General features: G+C 41.8%; 1 protein-coding gene across 1 annotated transcript in view; it reads right to left on the reverse strand.

Annotated features, from left to right (window-relative positions):
* Positions 1–23,478, reverse strand: part of LOC110520931 (nuclear receptor ROR-alpha A) — a 267,888-nt gene that overhangs the window by 166,098 nt on the left and 78,312 nt on the right. The window contains exon 2 of the mRNA XM_021598357.2: positions 5,521–5,541. Coding sequence (XP_021454032.2) covers positions 5,521–5,541 — 21 coding nt within the window. The remainder of the gene's footprint in view (positions 1–5,520; positions 5,542–23,478) is intronic.

The raw sequence follows: 23,478 nt of genomic DNA on the forward strand, positions 1-23,478 counted from the left end.
CTGCCACACTGGACGGCTTCAGGGATGCATTTCACTTCATCTGAAGACAAACAATCTTTCAAAGGGCTTAATAACAGTTACACAAATTAGCTTCATTAATTAGCTGCTAATGGAATAATAGCTCTTCCACCTTGTGCATCTCAACAACAGGAAAGGTGTTGGGCTGGAACAAAATATACACTTGTCTCTGAGCTTTATTACTGCACTAACAGAATGCTAAAGAATGCACACATCTAGAATGTAAATATGCTGATAGCATTCTCTCGGATTTTAGTTATCCATTTTATTTGTATTTGTTTTGCACATGCAGCGACACAAAAAGTATTCTACGAACAAGCAAGGCCATCACAAAAGTGATGTAAATTACGTGGTATACTAACAATATTAATTTCCTAATACAATAGTGGACTGACACTTTAAATCTTAGATGTATAAAATGGATTCCAAAAATTAACAATCCTCACACAAACAGCCCCAAAAAATAAAAAAATAAAAAAATATATAAACATATACATATTATATACATATTATCAAAGAAACTTTACCGATAAAACTGATAAGTAGAGATGGATTCAGTAGAGAAAATAGTAGTTAATGAATGATGAATTAGAGACTAGGCAAGGCATCATAAATTCTGACAACACAGTGTTGTCTAGCCGATGATAAACAGCACTCCTGGATCCGATCTGCCTGTGCCTGCATGTATCTTTCAGAAGCTCCCTGACACTTTATCTTTTCCATCCTGCTAGATTACACCTCCAGGGTTCAGGTGTGAATCCATCATTGCTATTATTACCTGAAGTCACAAGATGCATCTATCACCGCTAAGGTTACCATAACCTCAATATTAACAGAGAAAAGCCCCTCTAATAAACAGCAGAAAGGATGGCCCGGGTGGTGGGATTTCATCTTCCTTTCACTTTTAATAAGGTACTCAGAGGAATAAAGATTACAGGCCATATTTAGAATGCAGAACAAATCAGCCTTTTCTTCCCCATCCCTCCTCATTGTGGTTAGTCATTAGAATCTTAGGTTGGGGGGTTCTGGTGGAGAGAGGCATTCCCTGGTTCAACAGCTAACCAGCCTCGCTGCCTGTCTGCCTGCGTGCCTGCCGGGCTCTGTTCTGTTCCTGCTACAATATTGTATCGCCTGCAGCGTCTCTTAATAAGGCTGGATGTATGGAAACGCAGTGGTGTGGCTCATCATGCCCAGCTGGACCAGTGGCAATCACAGTGCTGTAAACTGTGAGGACCTGACTGGTTCAAGGCCTGAGGACAGTGGTGTTTTAATGATCATCCGCCTCTTTAATAATCCACCATTACACAAAGTTGGTAAAAACCAAATGCAGAGACAAGGGGGCATTAGGCTAAAATGGCTAAGCTTTCTTTGAGGATAAAGAGAATTTGGTCAAATAGGAGTCTCAGAGTGCATCAGTGCAGGAGTTGACACAAGGACATGTTTACACACAGCACCCCGTGACATGAATCATTCATTATCATTCAAATTAATATCAACAGCAAAATAAATTACCATCACTGCAGCCGGTCTCCATAATATACCTCCAATTACACTATGATCAGAGCATCAACTCTGATAATAGATTCAAAGTAATTAAGTTAGAATATATTCAAAGGACTTTTCACTTTGAAAACCAGTCTTGTTATTCCCCTGAACACCCAACAACAACACTCATTACAGTGGCTTGAAAACCAGAAGTGGAGAGACCATATAAATATTTATTCAGGAATGATTTGATGCACTAAATAAATAATCCCTTGTTAAATAAATGACACCCTAAATAAAACTTTAAAAACAGGATCTGGGGAAATGAAGATGAGATGAATCAGACGGGGAAGGATTCCGGCGAGAGGAGAAAATATCAGCTATCACTCCACCCCATTTGAATTTCTAATGGCAGACATGCAAACGCGACGTGCTAATTAAAGCACAGCGACCAATTAGATGAGCTTTAGCTGCACCTTTAGGGGGAGGTACCGTGGCAGAGCCTCAGAGGGGGATATGGATATCTGTTCAGAAGGTGGAGCAGAAGAGAGAAGCTACCAAAAACAATCCTCAGATGCCGCTACTTCTGCCTAACGGGGTAAAAGGTTAGCTGTTAACGGTTCAATGTTGGATAAACATGACCCCTTTCCACAGTGCCATCCATGTGGCAGTGTCTCACTGAGGACATGGGGCAGCAGAGGACATCCAATACATATTCAGCAGTAATTCTAGTCCACTGGCATTATAGTCTCTATATAGACAGCCAGGTTGTTGCTTCAGCGTGGAACTATTAGTCTATATCAAACTAAAGATTGGGACATGCATTACAAATAAAACATACATAGCCTAAGTCTGGGCGATGTTCTAATAAAAAAAAGAAATATAGATGTTCCTATATAATACCTGTCTGCTCTGTGTCCTAAACCTGCCCTCTACTGACAGCACAGGACATAAGGGTGGTCCTATAGGTTCACCCCACACAACACAGGAAAGAGGTAGTCCTGGGTCTGGCCTGGTCCCATTCTCCTTCCTGTCGGTCTGCCTCTCTCTGCTCTCTGGAGAGCCTTTATGCTGCCTGAGCCTGCCTTATCACACACTGTGAGACAGGAACAAGGCTTTTGTGATGGCCATGATTAGTCTTTTGTGTTCCCAGGTAGAAATAAGATGAACTTCTACAGGCAGTCATTGTGTTCCTATCTTCAGAACACTCAAAGAAAGATGTTGCGTTTTGAGGGGGTGAAATGAAGCCTGCAGGGCCTTGGCAGGCCTTGCTCTGTGGGGAAATACATGGTGAAAACACAATGGGAACAATCTTGTCCTTCAGTTTTCTTTGTACTCCATTGAACCTTAGTCAGTCCTGCCTATTTAGACATTTTGAACAGAGCAGTATTTTCTTGCTGTACGGTCTCTGCTTCTCTCTTTTTCGGTGGGTTTCTGAGAAAGACCCAAAGGCTGATGAGAGAGATGACAGCAGCCACTTTGCCAGAGTCTGCCAGACCCTCCGGGTGTATCAGCCCCATCCCTCAAAGTGTTCCATATGCAAATAAAGTTTGGGATGGCAGCTTTCAGATGTGATAATTATGTATTTATTTGTAAGCTGTCACTTCTCTTAATGCTCAGGGACATCAAAATAAGTTCAAATAGAAGCATCAGAGAGGATCACATTTGCTAGAGTACCACAGAGTCAAAGAACACGTGAAATCCATGATGCTGAAGGTCTGTCAATAACCAGTCATTTAGACAGCAATGTGCTGCTGAGACCCTCACTGCATACAGCCTGGTTTGAAATATGCCGCTAAATATATTCAGATTTTCCCAATTTTCTTAGTTATTCCAACATTTACAGTTGTATCAGCGGGTGACATATTAACAAAGACAGAGAACCCATTTCCATCCCCATCTCTCCCTCCCAAATGGACTGTCTAGTACAGTATTATTCTTATTCTGTTTGATTAACAAATACAGGAATATCTGTTTACATGTTCACATTGTGGGAAGGGCACTGTGCTTTAGTATCTAGTTGAAGCATACCTCCCTGACATCTTTTTAGAACTATCCTGTCTTTTTAGAACTATCCTGTCCCTTACATGGCTGCTAATCAGTCTCACTATAGAATAATACCATTGAATGAACAAGAGGACAAATTATTACTGACAGTACACAAAAGGTGGGAGAAGAGCAACTACTTGAGACCTGACATCACACTGGGCACACACTGGTTGAATCAACATTGTTTTCATGAAATTCCAATGAAATTACCTTACACCAGTGTGGAATAGACGTTGAATTGATGTCTTTGCCTAGTGGGAAGTGAATTTAAAAGGACAACAAAACACCTTGTAGTGATGAGAGGAGAGCTATTGTTCCATGTCGAGTGGTACTCCACAGAAATAAGTGGGAAGTAGAGAGCGAGCGACACAGAGAGAGAGAAGCACAATCACCAGATGGTGCCGCAAAGTATTGGCAAAGTATTATGGGTTGCACCTCCATCACTCAGTTGCGTCATGCCATTGTTATCAACGTGCCACAGACGCCACAGTGCTCAAGTCTGAGTCACTGGGTCCACATTAACTCAAAATAAAGTCCAGTCAGATATAACATAGTGGAAAGAAGGATTTAGGCAATAAATTGTTTGCTATCACTTTTCCTTGATATGTTCACAGCTGTGGCTGCAGGGGAGGCCAGGGCACACTGCCTACCTGAGGCCGTGTCTAGACAATACAGTTCATGCAGCTTTAGTATTCTGATCACAGAGTTCTGATCATGGAATTCTGATCATGGAATTCTGATCACAGAGTTCTGATCATAGAGTTCTGATCATGGAATTCTGATCATGGAATTCTGATCACAGTTCTGATCATAGAGTTCTGATCATAGAGTTCTGATCATGGAATTCTGATCATGGAATTCTGATCACAGAGCTCTGATCATAGAGTTCTGATCATGGAGTTCTGATCATGGAATTCCGAACGCATTATGCATCTACATTTAAATGTGTCTACCGTGTCCGGATTCCCTTTTCCCTTGCTATATTAAAATGCCAGTATGCATTCTACAAACGGCAGAGTAGGCAAAGTATTACAATAACACAACAACAACTGATGTTAACTAACCAGATAACCTCTGTAGCTAGTCAACAAGCTAGCAAGCAATGCTAAAGGGATTGCAAATGTGTTAGCATAACTTTAGCCAAAAATGTGTTTATTTTTTATATTAGCTAGGAGGCCAGCAAACACATTCCTCACATGCTAGGAACACATTTTCCCCAACGTTATAATGAAAAGGTGACTCTTGGTCCCAAAACAGGTTTTCTGGAGACTTGTGGGAGGAGTGCTGATGACGTTGCCCTCTGTATGCGCTTTCGGTAGCCTGGTTGCTTCCAGACTAAGGAGAAATCCGCACATAATGCATCCCTGACCACCTCCTGAAGTGATCAGCCAGATCTGAACTCAATCTGACCACAATGCAACTTTCGTACATCTAGACCTGTCTTTTCAATGCGATCTTCGTATTCTGATAGCAGGAGTTGTATGTAAGTGTCAAGTGTAGACACAACCTGAGAATGCCTGCCTGCCATGGCATCTCATCCCAGGCTCCCTCCCTGATGGAACTAAATGGATGTGCCTGGAGAATGATATCTCCTGCCTGCTCAATTCTCAAACATTGGCCTGTCCTCTTCCAGGAGAGTTCTCTGTCACTGTATAACTGCACATTAAGGGATAATAAAACTATGAAATCTACCCATCCATCTTGATTTGCCTGTGTTAGCGGGTGGCCAGTATTAGAACAAAATACCTGCCACTCAGTGGAAGAACACTGGAACTGTAGCTCTGCTCTGTGTGACTGCCTGGCAACAGCAGCAAGGGAACAGACTGCCTAACCAAATACCAAATGGAAGAATATTAAGTATTTTTCCTAATTTTCTTTTACATAAATATTTTGGTTATTTTGTTAGAGACTAATACAGTTACTTTTTGATGCAGACTGACACACAGTTATAATATGTAGTACACTTACCTTGCTTGTTCGTGAGTCCACCTACACAGAAGTACATATTTGGTGTTAATGTTATGAGTGTACATAATGTTACGAATGTACATTTAGAAAGTGAGTAGTTCTGAATCCATACATCTCTTTTTCAGTAACTAAATGAGTGCTGACTTATGAGACCGGGCAATACGACACTTACCTTTAGTACATGATGAGGTTCAGAAAGCAGGAAGGCACAGCACAACGCATCACAGAGAAAAACAAAGAGAGAAATAAAAACACGTTAATCATTTGGAAAATTCAAGCAAACTATTATTTCACATTGCCTTCCTAACAATCTATTTCTGTGACTGATTGAACTTATGTTAAAAAGACGCAATAGACTATGCTCTAGTAGTGGGTCTGTTTGGGACGAAGAGACAACCTGTTGCCGTGAAAAAAAGCACAACATTCAAAATGATTTGTTTTGCAGATACTTAACAGAATAGGCCTATATGCATTACTAAAACTCAGTCAAGCAGTCTTCCTCTCACTCAGACACACACACACACACACACGCGAAAGGGGAAGCTCTCACAGTAATATACCAAGGTCCTATTTTACAGTGACACTTGTGCTGCCTCAAAGCACACTCCCTCTATCTTCAGCACACAAGATAGCATCTGATGAGTAGTGCGATCTAATTGAAGTGTAGATTACTATCGCTTGTGAGCTTGCAGGATCAAAATCATTTTAAAAAAGCATAGAAGGAGAAGATAGGAATGTTAGCGGTCCACTGTGATACAGTAGCAGTCCAGACTGAAAAACAATATCTAAAAGCCTCTCTGGAAGACACCCTGGTGCTTAGAAAGAGAATGGCCCCCACCGCAGCCCAGTTGTGGGTGAGTCATGTGTGACAGACAGGTCCAGACATGTCCCTCTCTCACAGAGACACTGAGGGCTGAGTGTTGAGAGACATAAAGTGTTAGAGGACATGGACGTCACTGAGAGCTGACTGGCAGCTGTGACAGGATTGAGATGAGCCTAAGGGCTGGATGAGCCTAAGCACTTACAGTTCAAGGACATGGACACACGTTGGGACGTTGAGTCTGACAAAATCTACTGACACAAACGAACAAGTTCCTGCTCTGGTCCTGTGGATCAGAACTCAGCTAGTCGCGATGGGACATGTCTACAGTAGTATACACTAGAAATCTGCAATTATGCAATTATGCAGTCCTACAACTCTGAATGTAATTAGTCTATTCCTGCAGCATGTATACTGACCTAGTGGAACAAACCCTTGGTGAAGAAAAAATGCTAAAGCCAATCACCGGAAACAGAGAGGGAACAGAGAGGGAATCGATGAGAGAATGAGAATGAGAGAGAGAGAGAGAGAGAGAGAGAGAGAGAGAGAGAGAGAGAGAGAGAGAGAGAGAGGGAGAGAGAGAGAGAGAGAGAGAGAGAGAGAGAGAGAGAGAGAGAGAGATAGATAGATAGATAGATAGATAGAGCACAAAGATGAGGTTGACAGAGCACCAACAATGAGAAAATGATCAGGTTGACATGTCTGTCTGTCAGTGCTCTCAAGAAGAAAGGACTCATTACTGTACCTCGTGGGCACCCAGTCCAGTCAGCCTTTGAGGTACACCCTTCCATGAAACGAGCATTGCTAATCCATTTGTTAATCAAGCATTGTTAATCCACTTGTTAATCAAGTGTGTTTCTGAGCTCATATCTGAAGTGACCCTTTTCTCCTTGGGAATTTTTAACCTTTGTTTGGAGATTGTAGAGATATCAAAAAGATGGTACATTTTCTATATAGTAATGCTTGTAGCATATCCTACAGTTGTGTACACCAGCTCATAATGCAATGTCACATCATGGAATGGATAAGCCTACTGAATTAATATCATGGAAAACATTCATGTAATTGCAAAAATATCTTGCAGCTATGTTCTTCTTGATTTCGAGCTCTAAAATGTGAACAGTGCATTCAGTCCCTTACAATACAAACCACAAGATGATTAAAACACTCCATGGACTAAAACAATACACAGGAGGAGATTAAAATAAGAATCCCTTTCAGGTTTTGAAGGAGGGAGCTTATATGTGAGAGGGGCTGGGCTGGGTGGGGGCCGCCTTTTCATGGTTGTCTTCCTCGTTTTCCTGCCCGCCCCTGACAAGTGTGTTCTCTCACTCTTCTCCTCAGCAAACAGGAAACAGACAGACAGACGTGAGAATAGGACACCACCTCTCCTCTCCTCCCAGCCCTGTGGGCTGCTGTGAGGCAGTGCCATGGAGGCCTAGCGCAGTCCAGCTCCCCCGCTGCGCCTACAACTCTTCTTTTCAGTTCAATTAATGAGCCATAAATAACCCAATGAAGGTGTCAACAGAGTGCAATTTATCATGGCTTTCACCACTGCACTTCATGTGAGGAGAATGCTCATCCTGCAGCCAACCGCTCGCCCAAATAGAGACAACATTGTAATACAAATATTTATAAAGTAATGCCGAACACGCCAACCTCAAATTTATCTTGAGCAGGGTGATCTTCACAAGTGCGTCGATTTGACAAGTATGTTGGGAATCGTGGGCCTGCTCCATATCTTAGGGTATCACGGACAGACTGGCAATACATTTGGTTAAGAGCAAGAGACAACATACTCACTAGGCTTCTGTGGGGCTGCCAAGACACTTCTTTCTGTCTGTTAAAGACGCTTCTTTCTGTCTGGGTCTACTCTGAGCCTGCATTGCAGATCACAAAGGCAGCCATGGTCTCTCCAAAAAAATTGGAACGCAAGTAATGGTGAATTTCTGTTCAGGCCTATGGAGTTGGTCTAAGCAGCAGGAAGAATTGCTTTATCAGTGTGTCCCACAAATGTCACTTTGAGTCAACTACATGGCGGAAACATATACAGTACTGAATAATATACAGTAGCCTGTGAATTGAATGGCTGCTAGAAGCAAGCTGAAACCAGAGGTAGTATGGTGTAGTGCTTCAGAGAAAATAGGAAACTCGTTGAATAATATATGACAGCTTGGGTTTTTGAATCCAACATTAAAAGTGATGACGTGAGTACAAACTCTGCTTCATCTTAGACCCACAAATCAAAACCTAAGGCTTACAAGCAATGTTAAACAGCCTATCTTCACAGTGAGACCATTTCCTGGGAAAAGTAAGCAGTGGCTTCTGAATACATGTGAATACAAGCATTTTCAGCCTTGAAGCTAAGCCGGAACTTGAGTGCATACGAATCCTGCTAAACCAATTAATGGTTCCTGTTAACCCACTCATCTTAGGAGAGGATTGTTTTTCTAAATAATACAAGCAAACAGCCCACACAGACGCGTTGACAAAGACTAAGAGATTGGCACTTGAATCTGGGGGCTTTTTCTTACACATCACAAACACACTCTTCAACTCACAGATCTTGCATAGCATCACCAATACGGGAAACCTTTGTCTCAGTATCAAATGAATCCCCCAATCTGAACGCCTCTGTGCACCGAACACTTTGATGGTTTGTAATACATGATTAAGTTCAGCAGAATATAGAGTGGTTAGTGTATTCAGATTTTAAAAGCACAATAACAGAGAACTAGGCTATATCAAAGCAATTACAATATTAACAGACTATCACCAAAGGGACATTAAGTACTACTATCTTACTGAAAAACACAACATTTCTACTATTTCACAAGGCACCCCGCAATGATAGAAATTTCCACAAACCATAATCAGTCTGGGTTACAGACACGGCTAGAGAGCCGAGATAAATGACATTTTCCAAAATCACGCTGACATTTTCCCTTATCGAGCGCCAGGCACTGGCATGGCAAGAGCAGGCTTGTCAGTCAGTGGCAGACAGGCCTCACACCTTATCACAAGGGCACTCAGCATCTCTGGAGCTCGAGCTGGGGCTTGGGCTTGTGGCTGGTGCTGAAGGAAAAGGAGAAGAGGATGGGGCTGATGCTAGAGCCCCCATCACTACTCTCTCATCCCCTCCTACAAGACTGCTCCTCCAGCCAGCCAGTCTCCCTCAGAAGCTAAATGCAATACTTAAGGTTGATAATGACGCTCTTCATTAAATAGTGATTCCAAATAAGGAAGTGGGGTACATAAATAAGGAAATAGAAGAGACGTTAAAATTCAGACATTTTGAGTGGGTTTTGGGTGAGGGATAGGGATACATTTCTGGACCATGGGATCAAGACAACTAGTCACACAGACAGAGAGAGGGACTGTTTACACGCTACTACAATATGTGTCAGAAGTATAGACCAGTGTTTCCCAACCAGCTGACAAGTTGAATCAGGTATGCTTGTCCAGGGTTACAATACAAATGTTTACTGTTTGGATATTTGTGGACCAGGGTTGGGAAACACTGGTATAGACTGATGATGATGTTGAGGAGCTGAGTACAGAGCTCCAATACAAGGAGCAGTAGGGATGGGGGCAGAGGTTATTGTGGCCATTCTCACTTCAACTCTAAAGAAAGTTATTTGGTACACTGAAAATACAGTACCAGTCAAATGTTTGGACACACCTACTCATTCAAGGGTTTTTCTTTATTTTTACTATTTTCTACATTGCCAAGAGTGTGCAAAGCTGTCATCAAGGCAAAGGGTGGCTACTTTAAAGAATCTCAAATATAAAATATATTTTGATTTGTTTAACACTTTTGGTTACTATATGATTCCATATGTGTTATTTCATACATTTGATGTTTTCACTATTATTTTACAATGTAGAAAATAGTAAAAATAAAGAAAAACCCTTGAATGAGTGGGTGTGTCCAAACTTTTGACTGGTACTGTATTAGTCAGTCAACATTCTAATTTTATCATATAGATGTGTTCCTGTATATCCAGATAGTGGTGATAACCATGACAACAGACTAAGAACTCTGTTCGAGCAGCTGGCTCAGTTTCGCTATATCTGCGTTCAACACCGTAGTGCCCTCCAAGCTCACCAAGTTAAGGACCCTGGGACTGAACACCTCCCTCTGCAACTGGATTCTGGACTTCATGACAGGACACCCCCAGGTGGTAAGCATAGGCTACAACACAGGGGGGCCCTCGTGGGTGTGTATTTAGTCCCCTACTGTACTCCCTGTTCACCCACGACTGTGTGGCCAAACAAGACTCCAACACCATCATTAAGTTTTCAGACGACGGTAGTAGGCTTGAACACCAGCGACGATGAGACGGCCTATACGGAGGAGGTCAGAGACTTGGCAGTGTGGTGCCAGGACAACAACCTCTCCCTCAATGTCAACTAGACAAAAGAGCTGATTCTGGACTTCAGGAAACAGAGGGCAGAGAGCGTCACATTCCTCGGTGTCCACATCACTAAGGATCTATAATGGTCCACACACACCAAGATAGCCGTGAAGCGGGCACGACAATGTCTTTCCCCCCTCAAGAGGCTGCATGGAGTTAGCATGGGCCCTCAGATCCTCAAACAGTTCTACAGCTGCACCATCGGATGGGGCCACAGTGTCTCCTGACCCCTCCTGTCTCAGCCTCCAATATTTATGCTGCCGTAGTTTATGTGTCGGGGGGAGCTAGGGTAATTTTGTTATATCTGGAGTACTTCTCCTGTCCTTTATCTTGGCTAGGTCGCAGTTGCAAATTAGAACTTGTTCTCAACTAGCCTACCTGGTTAAATAAAGGTGAAATGAAAAAAAATAAAATATGAAAAATGTCTTATCCGGTGTCCTGTGTGAATTTAAGTATGCTCTCTCTAATTCTCTCTTTCTTTCTCTCTCTCGGAGGACCTGAGCCCTAGGACCATGCCTCAGGAGTCCTGGCATGAGTACTCCTTGCTGTCCCCAGTCCACCTGGCCGTGCTGCTGCTCCAGTTTCAACTGTTCTGCCTGCGGCTATGGAATCCTGACCTGTTCACCGGACGTGCTACCTGCAGGAGTGGTAGAGATAATCTTAATGATCGGCTATGAAAAGCCAACTGACATTTACTCCTGAGGTGCTGACTTGCTCGACAACTACTGTGATTATTATTATTTGACCGTGCTGGTCATTTATGAACATTTGAACATCTTGGCCATGTTCTGTTATAATCTCCACCCGGCAAAGCCAGAAGAGGACTGCCCACCCCTCATAGCCTGGTTCCTCTCTGGGTTTCTTCCTAGGTTTTGGCCTTTCTAGGGAGTTTTTCCTAGCTACCGTGCTTCTACACCTGCATTGCTTGCTGTTTGGGGTTTTAGGCTGGGTTTCTGTACAGCACTTTGATATATCAGCTGATGTACGAAGGGCTATATAAATCAATTTGATCTGATTTGATTTGATTGAGAGCATGTAGACTGGCTGCATCACCACTTGGTATAGCAACTGCTTGGCATCCGACCGCAAAGTACTACAAAGTGTGGTGCATACGGCCCAGTACATCACTGGGGTTGAGCTCCCTGTCATCCAGGACCTCTATACCAGGCGGTGTCAGAGGAAGGATCTAAAATGATCAAAGACACCCAGTCACCCAAGTCATATATTGTTCTCTCTGCTACCGCACGACAAGCAGTACCGATGCACCATGTCTGGAACCAACAGGACCCCGAACAGCTTCTACCCCCAAGCCATAAGACTGCTAAATAGTTTGTTAAATAGTTAGCCAAACAGCTACACAGACTCTCTGCATTGACCCTTTTTGCACTAACTTTTTGTCTCATAACATATGCTGCTGCTACTGTTTACTATCTGTCACTTTATTCCTAGTTATATGTACATATCTACCTCAATGACCTCGTACCCCTGCACATCGACTGGTACCCCCTTGTATATAGATAGACAAGTTAGTCATTGTGTATCTATTGTTACTTTTATGATTACATGGTTTACTTTTCTATAATTTCTCTATTTTCTTTCTCTCTACATTGTTGGGAAGGGCCTGTAAGTAAGCGTTTCACTACTAGTCCACACCTGTTGTTTAAGAAGCATGTGACAAATACAATTTCATTTGATTTGATATCATTAACAACTGTCTTTCAAATCTTTTTTTTTTCTTGCACTGAACAGCATGCATTCAGTTGTCGTATTCAGTTGTTGTCGTATGAAAGGAAAATACCTTCCTTTTCTTGCAGTTTTACTAAACTGTTGAATCAAATCACCATCAACCAGTGGTGTAAAGTACTTAAGTAAAAATACTTTAAAGTACTATTTAAGTAGTTTTGGGGGTATCTGTACTTTACTATTTATTATTTTAATTCACTACATTCCTAAAGACAATTATGTACTTTTTACTCCATACATTTTCCCTGACACCCAAAAGTAAAAATGTCAAATTCACACACTTATCAAGAGAGCATCCCTGGTCATCACTACTGCCTCTGATCTGACTGACTCACTAAACACAAATGCTTTGTTTGTAAATTAGTGTGTTGGAAGAGTGTTGGAGTGTTCCCCTGGCTATCAGTTAATAAAAAAGACAAGAAAATTGTTCCGTCTGATTAATATAATATAAGTAATTTGAAATGATTTATACTTTTGATACTTAAGTATATTTAGCAATTACATTTACTTTTGATACTTTAGTATATGTAAAACCAAATACTTTTAGACCTTTACTCAAGTAGTATTTTACTGGGTGACTTTCCCTTGTACTTGAGTCATTTTCTATTAAGGTATCTTTACTTTTATTCAAGTATGACAATTGGGTACTTTTCCCACCACTGCCACGAACAAGTAGCAGCGTGGGGTGATGTTTTCCAGGAGAAAAAGAAACAGGGATGGTGTGTGGGGCTCTTGGCGGACGCGTTGTGGGGGTGAGACAATGCGTGGGTGAGTACAGAAGCATTGGCAGCTCATGTTTGAGTCAGAGGACGACATCCTCCTAAGTCTCTCTGAGTCACAGCAGAGCCCATAGAGAAGAGCTTCAGACATAGCTTTCTACTGAAAGGCATCCTTTCCCACGTCAAAAGCATCAGTTCAGAAACGTTGGGTTAAAATATGCATGAAATGAACGATTAATCGAATAATTGGGTGTTTATACTAGCAGTACGTATGATTAACATTTGGTGTGATGAAGAACATCAGTTACGATGAACAATCAACTGCATTATAAGAAACTCACACTTTTAAGATACTTTTTCCACTAGCAATAGCAACACTGTCTCACACTTGTAGCTATGCTGGGTGGTGATGGATGACTTAACAAGATATAAATTATATAACAGCGGGTAAACTCAATACACTCATTAGTTTCCAATGTTTTTATTTTTCCCCAGGAGTAGCTTAGCTAATTGATGCCTCCCTCTTCCGTCGCTTTACAGCCCAACAGAAACAGTGAGATAAATTCACGCTTGACTGCCAGACTGGCACACAAAACAACACCACAGTGCTCGCCATAACAACACCGATCAAATTGAAACCTGGGTAAAATTCTAATTTCAGGATTTTATTTGATGGACATAGTAATATTTTCACGAGTCCATGCTTTTTCTGTTTAAATGAATATTTATTTTTGTGAAATCGACTGGGCAAGATACTAGTATAAAAAGCTCTCGTTTTCCTATTTATTAAAAAACTGGGTGCCATTCTTTTTAACATTAACTCAAGTATGTCAGCAATCCAGACAGTTCATACAACGTGCTGAGAGAGACACAGAACTCTACAGAGAGACAAACAGAATGGAGGAATGACTGTCAGGTCACTTCATGTAAGAGACTAGCTGAATGGATTACACAAGTGATTTCTCATGGAATGATGGAAATTCCAATGGACAGAATTTAAAAAACGACATACAATTTCACTCATAGGGTAAAAATCACACTGAACTATGACAATGTTTGCATGATACAAGTTGTGTTGTGTGTGAAACTTGCTGACGTCTAGTTACCACGATAGCATAGCTCTTTAATGTAATATCTCAAGACTGGTCAAATATTTACAGCACAGCCACAATATGAGACAACAGTCCCTCAAGCAGCAGATTTCATAGAGTATGATAACTTATTGTTTTATGTCAGTAACTATAGCTTTAGGCTCTTCTCCCCACCATTATGCTTTCCAGTGATGGGCCTCATTCCATTCCATACAATGCAGTCATCATCTGCAATGCTCCAAATGTGAATGGACAACACAACAACAGAGAGAAGCCGTTTATATCCTTCTGAGCATATGTGCTACCATTTCTCTTTACAGTCTCCATGAAACTCCAATCTAACAGTCTATTTCGGAGACACGGCTACTACAAAGCCCAGTCCAAGCAAGGGACTGGGACATCATTCCTTTTAATTTCTCTCTGAGATATGTCTGATGGAGAGGAAGTCTGCATCTCAAGCCAAACATCCAGCCTGTTCCCCGTCCACTCTATTTCCACCCTATACTGCTATTATAATGAGGAGCTGAGGAGAGGCTGTTGCCAGGGCCATAGAGTGGGAGAAAGGGAAATAAGTCATTTTACATTCATAATATTTCAAACTGCAGCTAGTGCTGTATTATGGAACTACCCAGCAAAGATCATGACAAATAAATCAATTATAAATGTTAAAGAACGACATCAAATTGCCAATATGTAGGACAAGCATAATGTCCTTGAACAATTCCTAGAAATATCCGCCACTATATTTCTAACAAGTCCTACAGGGTCACAATATTATGTCGTATAAGACATCTTACACATTGTAAAGTGGTTGTTAGCTCTTCAAACCTCAATTTCAATGAACGCATTAAATATAATTACCCTGAAGTAAATGGTGTAAAAATTATAAATCATACAAATATTTAGAGAACGTGTTGTGTGTATTGACAGACATTGCCAATTTCCTGTTTTACTATGGATAGCCCTCAGCTTTACTGAGTGTGATGATGGTCTCCTTCAAAGATTTCCCTGTGATGCGTACCATTTGACATTCATTTTTCAGATAAGACATTTGACGCCCAGTCTACCACTAGTGATCAATATCTCATCTGGGGAAATAAATTGCAGCTGTTTCTCTTTCATCTTAGAGGAAATGTATAAGCACTGTGACAACACCGTGGAAGCATTAATCAAATAATAAAACATTGATTTGGGGGAGAAAAAAAGAAGCGTAACCCGCTCTGATATTTACTGTGACCTAGTGCTGTTGACATGATGCATCTTGTATCACATCTTGTTGCTGCTGTGCAGTTAGGGAAACCTGAGCGGCGATCAGCTCTTCTCTTTGTCAGAAACCAAGGCGATGAATTGGATATCTAAGAAAAGATACAGTTCCCCTGTGTACATTGTGAATAATATGCTGTAACATGTATGGATGTCATACGCTTGTACTTTTGACCTTCCTCTATCTGACAGTAAAGAACTATTTTTCCATTTATTCTCAGCCCTTGTCTTTGCAATTACCATGTTCCAATCTCGCCTTGTCCCTACAGTCACCGATAATACCCAGAAGGATCGGCAGTCTTTCTTCTGGTGTACCAATTACCGTCCCTATCCTTTTGAAACCAAAAGTTTGGTATAAGGATATTAGAAAATGTCAAATTCAGGTTATATTTCACTTTAGTCCAAAGGTAACATGGTGCACCTGGAAAACTATCGTCACAGCTGCTGAATAATGCATGAACCCTGTGGTCCAACACTACTGGCTGGGCTAAAATACGCTGTGTGCGTTGTTTACTGTCAGTAAGGTGTTTACATGACCAAATAATGAGCTGAGATTGATGTCTATATCACAGAAAATAAATTCATGAATTATATATCCGTATGATATTTATAAGCACTAACTGAATGTATTTACAAAAGGCTGTTTGTCATGTAAAAACTACTGCTCTTTCAAGATTTGTAAAGGGAAAAAATAAGGACGCAAGGGAATTCATGACATTATCAATGGTTCTTTAATTTGACTTTTCTGTTCTATATCATGGTATTATCTTAAAGAATAACTTGTTAGGTGCTTATTAAATCTAGTCCTGCTCTCCCTGACTGATGAGCATGAACTGTGGGTTCTTATCAAGGTACTGCAGGACAGGCTAATCTACTCCCAGACATCCACCTGCATGCCTGGCATGCTTAGCTGGAGCTGATGATGAACATTCTCCTGCATGGCAAAGCACTGTCATTCATCCACTGCCTAGCTCAATTAAAAGTTAGCTCACAGCTCAGCTTAAACATAACAGTTATTAACCATGGATAATAAGATCATAAAAAATACACAGACATACACACAACTTTAATGTTGCAATAAAAGTGAAAATGAAGTTTAAAAAATCAACTTCTGTGTTTTTTACATGTCTGGTAGAATCAAATAAAATAAAATTGTATTTACACATAAATACATTTAGCAGATGTTATTGTGGGAAAGCGAAATGCTTGTGTTTCTAGCTCCAACAGCGGAGTAGTATCTACCAATTCACACACATACAAAAGTAAAAGAATGGAATAAAGAAATATATAAATAATAGGACGAGCAATGTCGGAGTGACATTGACTAAAATGCAGTAGAATAGAATACAGTATATACAGTGGGGCAAAAAAGTATTTAGTCAGCCACCAATTGTGCAAGTTCTCCCACTTAAAAAGATGAGAGAGGCCTGTAATTTTCATCATAGGTACACTTCAACTATGACAGACAAAATTAGAAAAAAAAAATCCAGAAAATCACATTGTAGGATTTTTAATTAATTCATTTGCAAATTATGGTGGAAAATAAGTATTTGGTCAATAACAAAAGTTTATCTCAATACTTTGTTATATACCCTTTGTTGGCAATGACAGAGGTCAAACGTTTTCTGTAAGTCATCACAAGGTTTTCACACACTGTTGCTGGTATTTTGGTCCATTGCTCCATGCAGATATCCTCTAGAGCAGTGATGTTTTGGGGCTGTTGCTGAGCAACACGGACTTTCAACTCCCTCCAAAGTTTTTCTATGGGGTTGAGATCTGGAGACTGGCTAGGCCACACAAGGACCTTGAAATGCTTCTTACGAAGCCACTCCTTCGTTGCCCGGGCAGTGTGTTTGGGATCATTGTCATGCTGAAAGACCCAGCCACGTTTCATCATCAATGCCCTTGCTGATGGAAGGAGGTTTTCACTCAAAATCTCACGATACGTGGCCCCATTCATTCTTTCCTTTACACGGATCAGTTGTCCTGGTCCCTTTGCAGAAAAACAGCCCCAAAGCATGATGTTTCCACCCCCATGCTTCACAGTAGGTATGGTGTTCTTTGATGCAACTCAGCATTCTTTGTCCTCCAAACACGACGAGTGGCGTTTTTAACAAAAAGTTATATTTTGGTTTCATCTGACCATATGACATTCTCCCAATCTTCTTCTGGATCATCCAAATGCTCTCTAGCAAACTTCAGACGGGCCTGGACATGTACTGGCTTAAGCAGGGGGACACGTCTGGCACTGCAGGATTTGAGTCCCTGGCGGCATAGTGTGTTACTGATGGTAGGCTTTGTTACTTTGGTCCCAGCTCTCTGCAGGTCATTCAATAGGTCCCCCGTGTGGTTCTGGGATTTTTGCTCACCGTTCTTGTGATCATTTTGACCCTACGGTGTGAGATCTTGCGTGGGGCCCCAGATCGAGGGAGATTATCAGTGGTCTTGTATGTCTTCCATTTCCTAATAATTGCTCCCACAGTTGATTTCTTCAAACCAAGCTGCTTACCTATTGCAGATTCAGTCTTCCCAGCCTGGTGCAGGTCTACAATTTTGTTTCTGGTGTCCTTTGACAGCTCTTTGGTCATGGCCATAGTGGAGTTTGGAGTGTGACTGTTTGAGGTTGTGGACAGGTGTATTTTATACTGATAACAAGTTCAAACAGGTGCCATTAATACAGGTAACGAGTGGAGGACAGAGGAGCCTCTTAAAGAAGAAGTTACAGGTCTGTGAGAGCCAGAAATCTTGCTTGTTTGTAGGTGACCAAATACTTATTTTCCACCATAATTTAAATAAATTCATAAAAAATCCTACAATGTGATTTTCTGGATTTTTTTTTTCTAATTTTGTCTGTCATAGTTGAAGTGTACCTATGATGAAAATTACAGGCCTCTCTCATCTTTTTAAGTGGGAGAACGTGCACAATTGGTGGCTGACTAAATACTTTTTTTGCCCCACTGTACATATGAGATGAGTAAAGCAGTATGTAAACATGATTAAAGTGAATAGTTTTCCATTATTAAAGTGACCAGTGATTCCAGGTCTATGTATATAGGCCAGCAGCCTCTAAGGTGCAGGGTTGAGTAGCTGGGTGGTAGCCGGCTAGTGATGACCTTGTCTTCTGGATGACAGCGGAGTGAACAGGCCGTGACTTGGGGGGTTGATGTTCTTGATGATCTTTTGGCCTTCCTGTGACATCGGGTGCTGTAGGTGTCCTGGAGGGCAGGCAGTGTGCCCCCGATGATGCGTTTGGCAGACCGTACCACCCTCTTGAGGGCCCTATGGTTGCGGGCGGTGCAGTTGCCGTAACAGGCGGTGATACAGCCTGACAGGACGCTCTCAAGTGTGCATCTGTAAAAGTTTCTGGGGGTCGTAAGGGCCAAGTACAATTTGGAGGTTGAAGAGGCGCTGTTGCGCCTTCTTCACCACACTGTCTGTGTGGCTAGATCGCCAGTGATGTGTACGCCAAGGAACTTGAAGCTTTCCACCTTCTCTACTGCGGTCCCGTCAATGTGGATAGGGGTGTGCTCTTTCTGTTGTTTCCTGAAGTCCACGGTCAGCTCCTTCATTTTGTTGACGTTGAGGGAGAGGTTATTTTGCTGGCACCACTCCGCCAAGGCCCTCACCTCCTCCCTGTAGGCTGTCTCGTCATTGTTGGTAATCAGCCCTACTACTGTTGTGTTGTCTGCAAACTTGATGATTGAGTTGGAGGCATGTGTGGCCACGCAGTCATGGGTGAACAGGGAGTACAGGAAGGGGCTGAACACGCACCCTTGTGGGGTCCCTGTGTTGAGGATCAACAAAGTGGAGATGTTGTTCCTACCTTCACCACTTGGGGGCGGCCCATCAGGAAGTCCAGCACCCAGTTGCACAGAGCGGGGTTCAGACCCAGGGCCCCAAGCTTAATTATGAGCTTGGAGGCTGAGCTATAGTCAATGAACAGCATTCTGACGTAGGTATTCCTCTTGTCCAGATGGGATAGGGCAGTGTGCAGTGCAATGCCGATTGCATCGTCTGTGGATCTATTGGGGCGGTAAGCAAATTGAAGTGGGTCTAGTGTGTCAGGTAAGTTGGAGGTAATATGATCCTTAACTAGCCTCTCAAAGCACTTCATGATGACAGAAGTGAGTGCTACGGGGCGATAGTCATTTAGTTCAGTTACCTTTGCTTTCTTGGGTGCATCTGGTATATCTATGTTTTGAACCATAGTGTAGCCTAGTAAATTGCTCTCAATCTTAAGCCAACAGAACAATTAGCTTTCCAGTACCATATTCATTGGAATAAATACACCAGCAATGGGGAACCAAAAGCAGCACCAGTCTGCGTGCTGACCCTTGACAACCAGTGTAGTTTCATTCGTCCAAGTCTCTGTGGCCAAATGGAAATTTCTGGTGATGATGTAACAGCCTCTGAGTCTTAACATTCCGCTAACCGTTTCCCGGTGATTCCAACCTTTTCTATTTTTCCTCCACATTTCAACGCAGTGATTATAAATACTGACAAAGCAGAGTGTCACAGATGACTTTGGTCATGTGTCATGTTTCTAAAAATAGATATTTTCCAAGACTCGCACTTCTATGCAACGTCTCGTTTAAAATGAAAAGCCTTGTTGATGAGATCACCTCTCGTGGTGAAACCTAAACCAGCTTGGAGGGGCACTGTTATTGTTGTCATATGAAAGGAAAAGAGCTGTCTTACAAAGAGAACTTTAAGTCAGTGAGTGGAAATGGAGATCCGAAATCTGAATTCTACTAGTTTGCCTACTTACTGTTTGTTCAGACTAGACCAGTACAGTTCAAGAAAGCAGGAGTTGCTATAGAAACAAAACAGGATGGACTGCAGTATTGTTGCTAGTCCAGGGTCCGGGTCTGGAAATAATATACTTCCATTGTAATATTGTAGTTGGGGATTTAAGCTGCACTCACTCAGACCCAATATCCTGTTTTGGCTGCGACATAGTTTATTTAACCTTTAACCCCCCCCATGTAATTTGTCAAGAAAAAAGTGAACAATATCCCAACAGCCAACTACCAAAGCAGCTAACCTGGACAACATGGATTAACTTGAAAGGGAATGTGAACTAAGCTATAGAGGGGGTCTACACCACATAAGTTTACTCCAAAGTCAAGGTGGACAGATGGTGGTGGGGGTGTATTAGCGTCTTCATTTCTCCAGTGAAATAATGCAAACAAAACAACTGTCCTTATTACTAATCCCACTTTCTTTAAAGGAATGCTCAGAACACAATCCCAAACCGATTTCCAAATTGCATTAGGTGAACGAGCTGCGGTGAGGTTCATTACATTGACAATACACATTGTCATTTTCAATTCAGTGATGCCATCACATTGCACCATAGAACAAAGACTTCCTATTACCTGACCTCTCCCTACAGGGAGCCACTCTGTAACATCACAGCTTGCACAATCAATTAGTTGGGGTAGAAAATGTCTTAAAGGCTTTCAGGGTGAAGAGACTCAAACATGACAGGAGAATTAAGCTTGTTACAGACGGATTTCAACTTTACTTAATTCTGCCTCACATTACCTCCATCCCTCCACCTCACTGACTGTGTGTCGTCGTCCCCCCCCCCCCCAACACAGAGGCAGGATTTACATATTGCAGGTAAACTGGGGAATATAGAATGCAGATCCAATTAAACCTCTAGGGAGCTAATTAGTTACAATTAAGTTTCTGCTTCACTTGTTGTGCAGTATTATTTAGTAAACACCAACAGAATGTATCAAACTTGGCCTTTTCCCTGAACTTACAAAACACACCACCTTGTTCTCATTGTAAAATTGCCTGGTGTTTATTTTATAATATTAGTTCATATTTTAGGGTCCTGTTCTGTAGTGTGTTATTGACATAAAAAAATAATGAAACCCCACTAAAGGAACATCTGTGCAACCCCATTGTATTTAAATGCCATAACACTGTGATGGATGACAAATGAATGGTGCAACCCTCCAGTGTTGAGACATACATGGTCTTGTGTGGTTATTAGAGAAGGGTGGCTTCCTGGTGAGTTAACTGCATGTTGACTTCATTAACCTTGATCCTCAGTATTAAGATCCTCCTACTTCTCCTCTCCCTCATTATCCCCTCTTATTTGAAAGGAAAACAAGGTAAACAAATTATACAGTCGACAAATATAAGTAAACACAGACAAGGACAATGTTCAGCATTAGGCTTTGTTGTTCACAGAATGCTGGACCATTAGTAACCAACGAAAGAGACACATAATATAAGACCAGCATGTATCACAGGTGTGTCCAATGGCTTCACCTAATCCCAGGTGTGTCCACTGGCTTCACCCAATCCCAGCTGTGTCCACTGGCTTCACCCAATCCCAGGTGTGTCCACTGGCTTCACCCAATCTCAGGTGTGTCCACTGACTTCACCTAATCCCAGGTGTGTCCACTGGCTTCACCCAATCCCAGGTGTGTCCACTGGCTTCACCCAATCCCAGGTGTGTCCACTGGCTTCACCCAATCCCAGGTGTGTCCACTGGCTTCACCTAATCCCAGGTGTGTCCACTGGCTTCACCCAATCCCAGGTGTGTCCACTGGCTTCACCTAATCCCAGGTGTGTCCACTGGCTTCACCCAATCCCAGGTGTGTCCACCGGCTTCACCCAATCCCAGGTGTGTCCACTGGCTTCACCCAATCCCAGGTGTGTCCACTGGCTTCACCTAATCCCAGGTGTGTCCACTGGCTTCACCTAATCCCAGGTGTGTCCACTGGCTTCACTCTGCCATCACACATCAGAATGAATGTGTGTGCTGTTATCCTCTTGAAGCTAGGGGGCACTATTTTTATGTTTGGAAAAATAACGTTCCCATTTCTCAGGACCAAATGCTAGAATATGCATATAATTGACAGATTAGGATGACAAAACTGTCAACATTTTGTCTGTGAGTTAAACAGAACTGATATTGCAGGCTAAAACCTGAGGAAAATCCAATCAGGAAGTGCCCCTGTTTTTGAAACCTCTCTGTTGTTATGCATCCCTATTGCCCATTTAAAGGGATATCAACCAATCTTTTTCTATGGCTTCCCTAAGGTGTCAACAGCCTTTAGACATGAGTTGTGCGCAAAAGAGAAAGGTGGCCATTGTTATTCCCGGGCCTAGTGAAAAGCCAACTGTCCCGGTTGATATATTATCAAATAGATATTTGAAAAACACCCTGAGGATTGATTATAAAAAACGTTTGACATTTTTCTATGGACATTATGGATATAATTTAGAATTTTTGTCTGCGTTGTCGTGACTCTTTCCGGTGGATTCTTGGGCATAACGCACCAAACTAACGGAGGTATTTGGATACAAAAAATATCTTTATGGAAAAAAAGGAACATTTGTTGTCTAACTGGGAGTCTCGTGAGTGAAAACATCCGAAGATCATCAAAGGTAAATTATTAATTTGATTGCTTTTCTGATTTTCGTGACCAAGTTACTTGATGCTAAGTGTACTTATTGTTTTGTCGAGCGATCGATATACTTACACAAACGCTTGTATTGCTTTCGCTGTAAAGCATAATTTTAAAATCTGAGATGACAGGTGGATTAACAAAAGGCTAAACTGTGTTTTGCAATATTGCACTTGTGATTTGATGAATATGAACATTTTCTAGTAATATTATTTGACTGTGGCGCTATGCTATTCAGCGTTGCTGATGACAATTATACCGGATCCGGGATGGGTGGTTCAGAGAGGTTATGCAGTCCTACACAACGTGTCACTTCCTGTTACACTGCACCCAGAGTGACAAGCATAGAGCTTTAGCTGTCCTGGCACTGACTGAACAATGCACACACACCACATGCACAAAAAAACACAGAGAGGAAGCAAGATGGATATACAGCACTATACACAAACATATGCAAAGGAAATGTGAATT

This window comes from Oncorhynchus mykiss, chromosome 1 (assembly GCF_013265735.2).
Source record: "Oncorhynchus mykiss isolate Arlee chromosome 1, USDA_OmykA_1.1, whole genome shotgun sequence".
NCBI classification, from domain to species: Eukaryota; Metazoa; Chordata; class Actinopteri; order Salmoniformes; family Salmonidae; genus Oncorhynchus; species Oncorhynchus mykiss.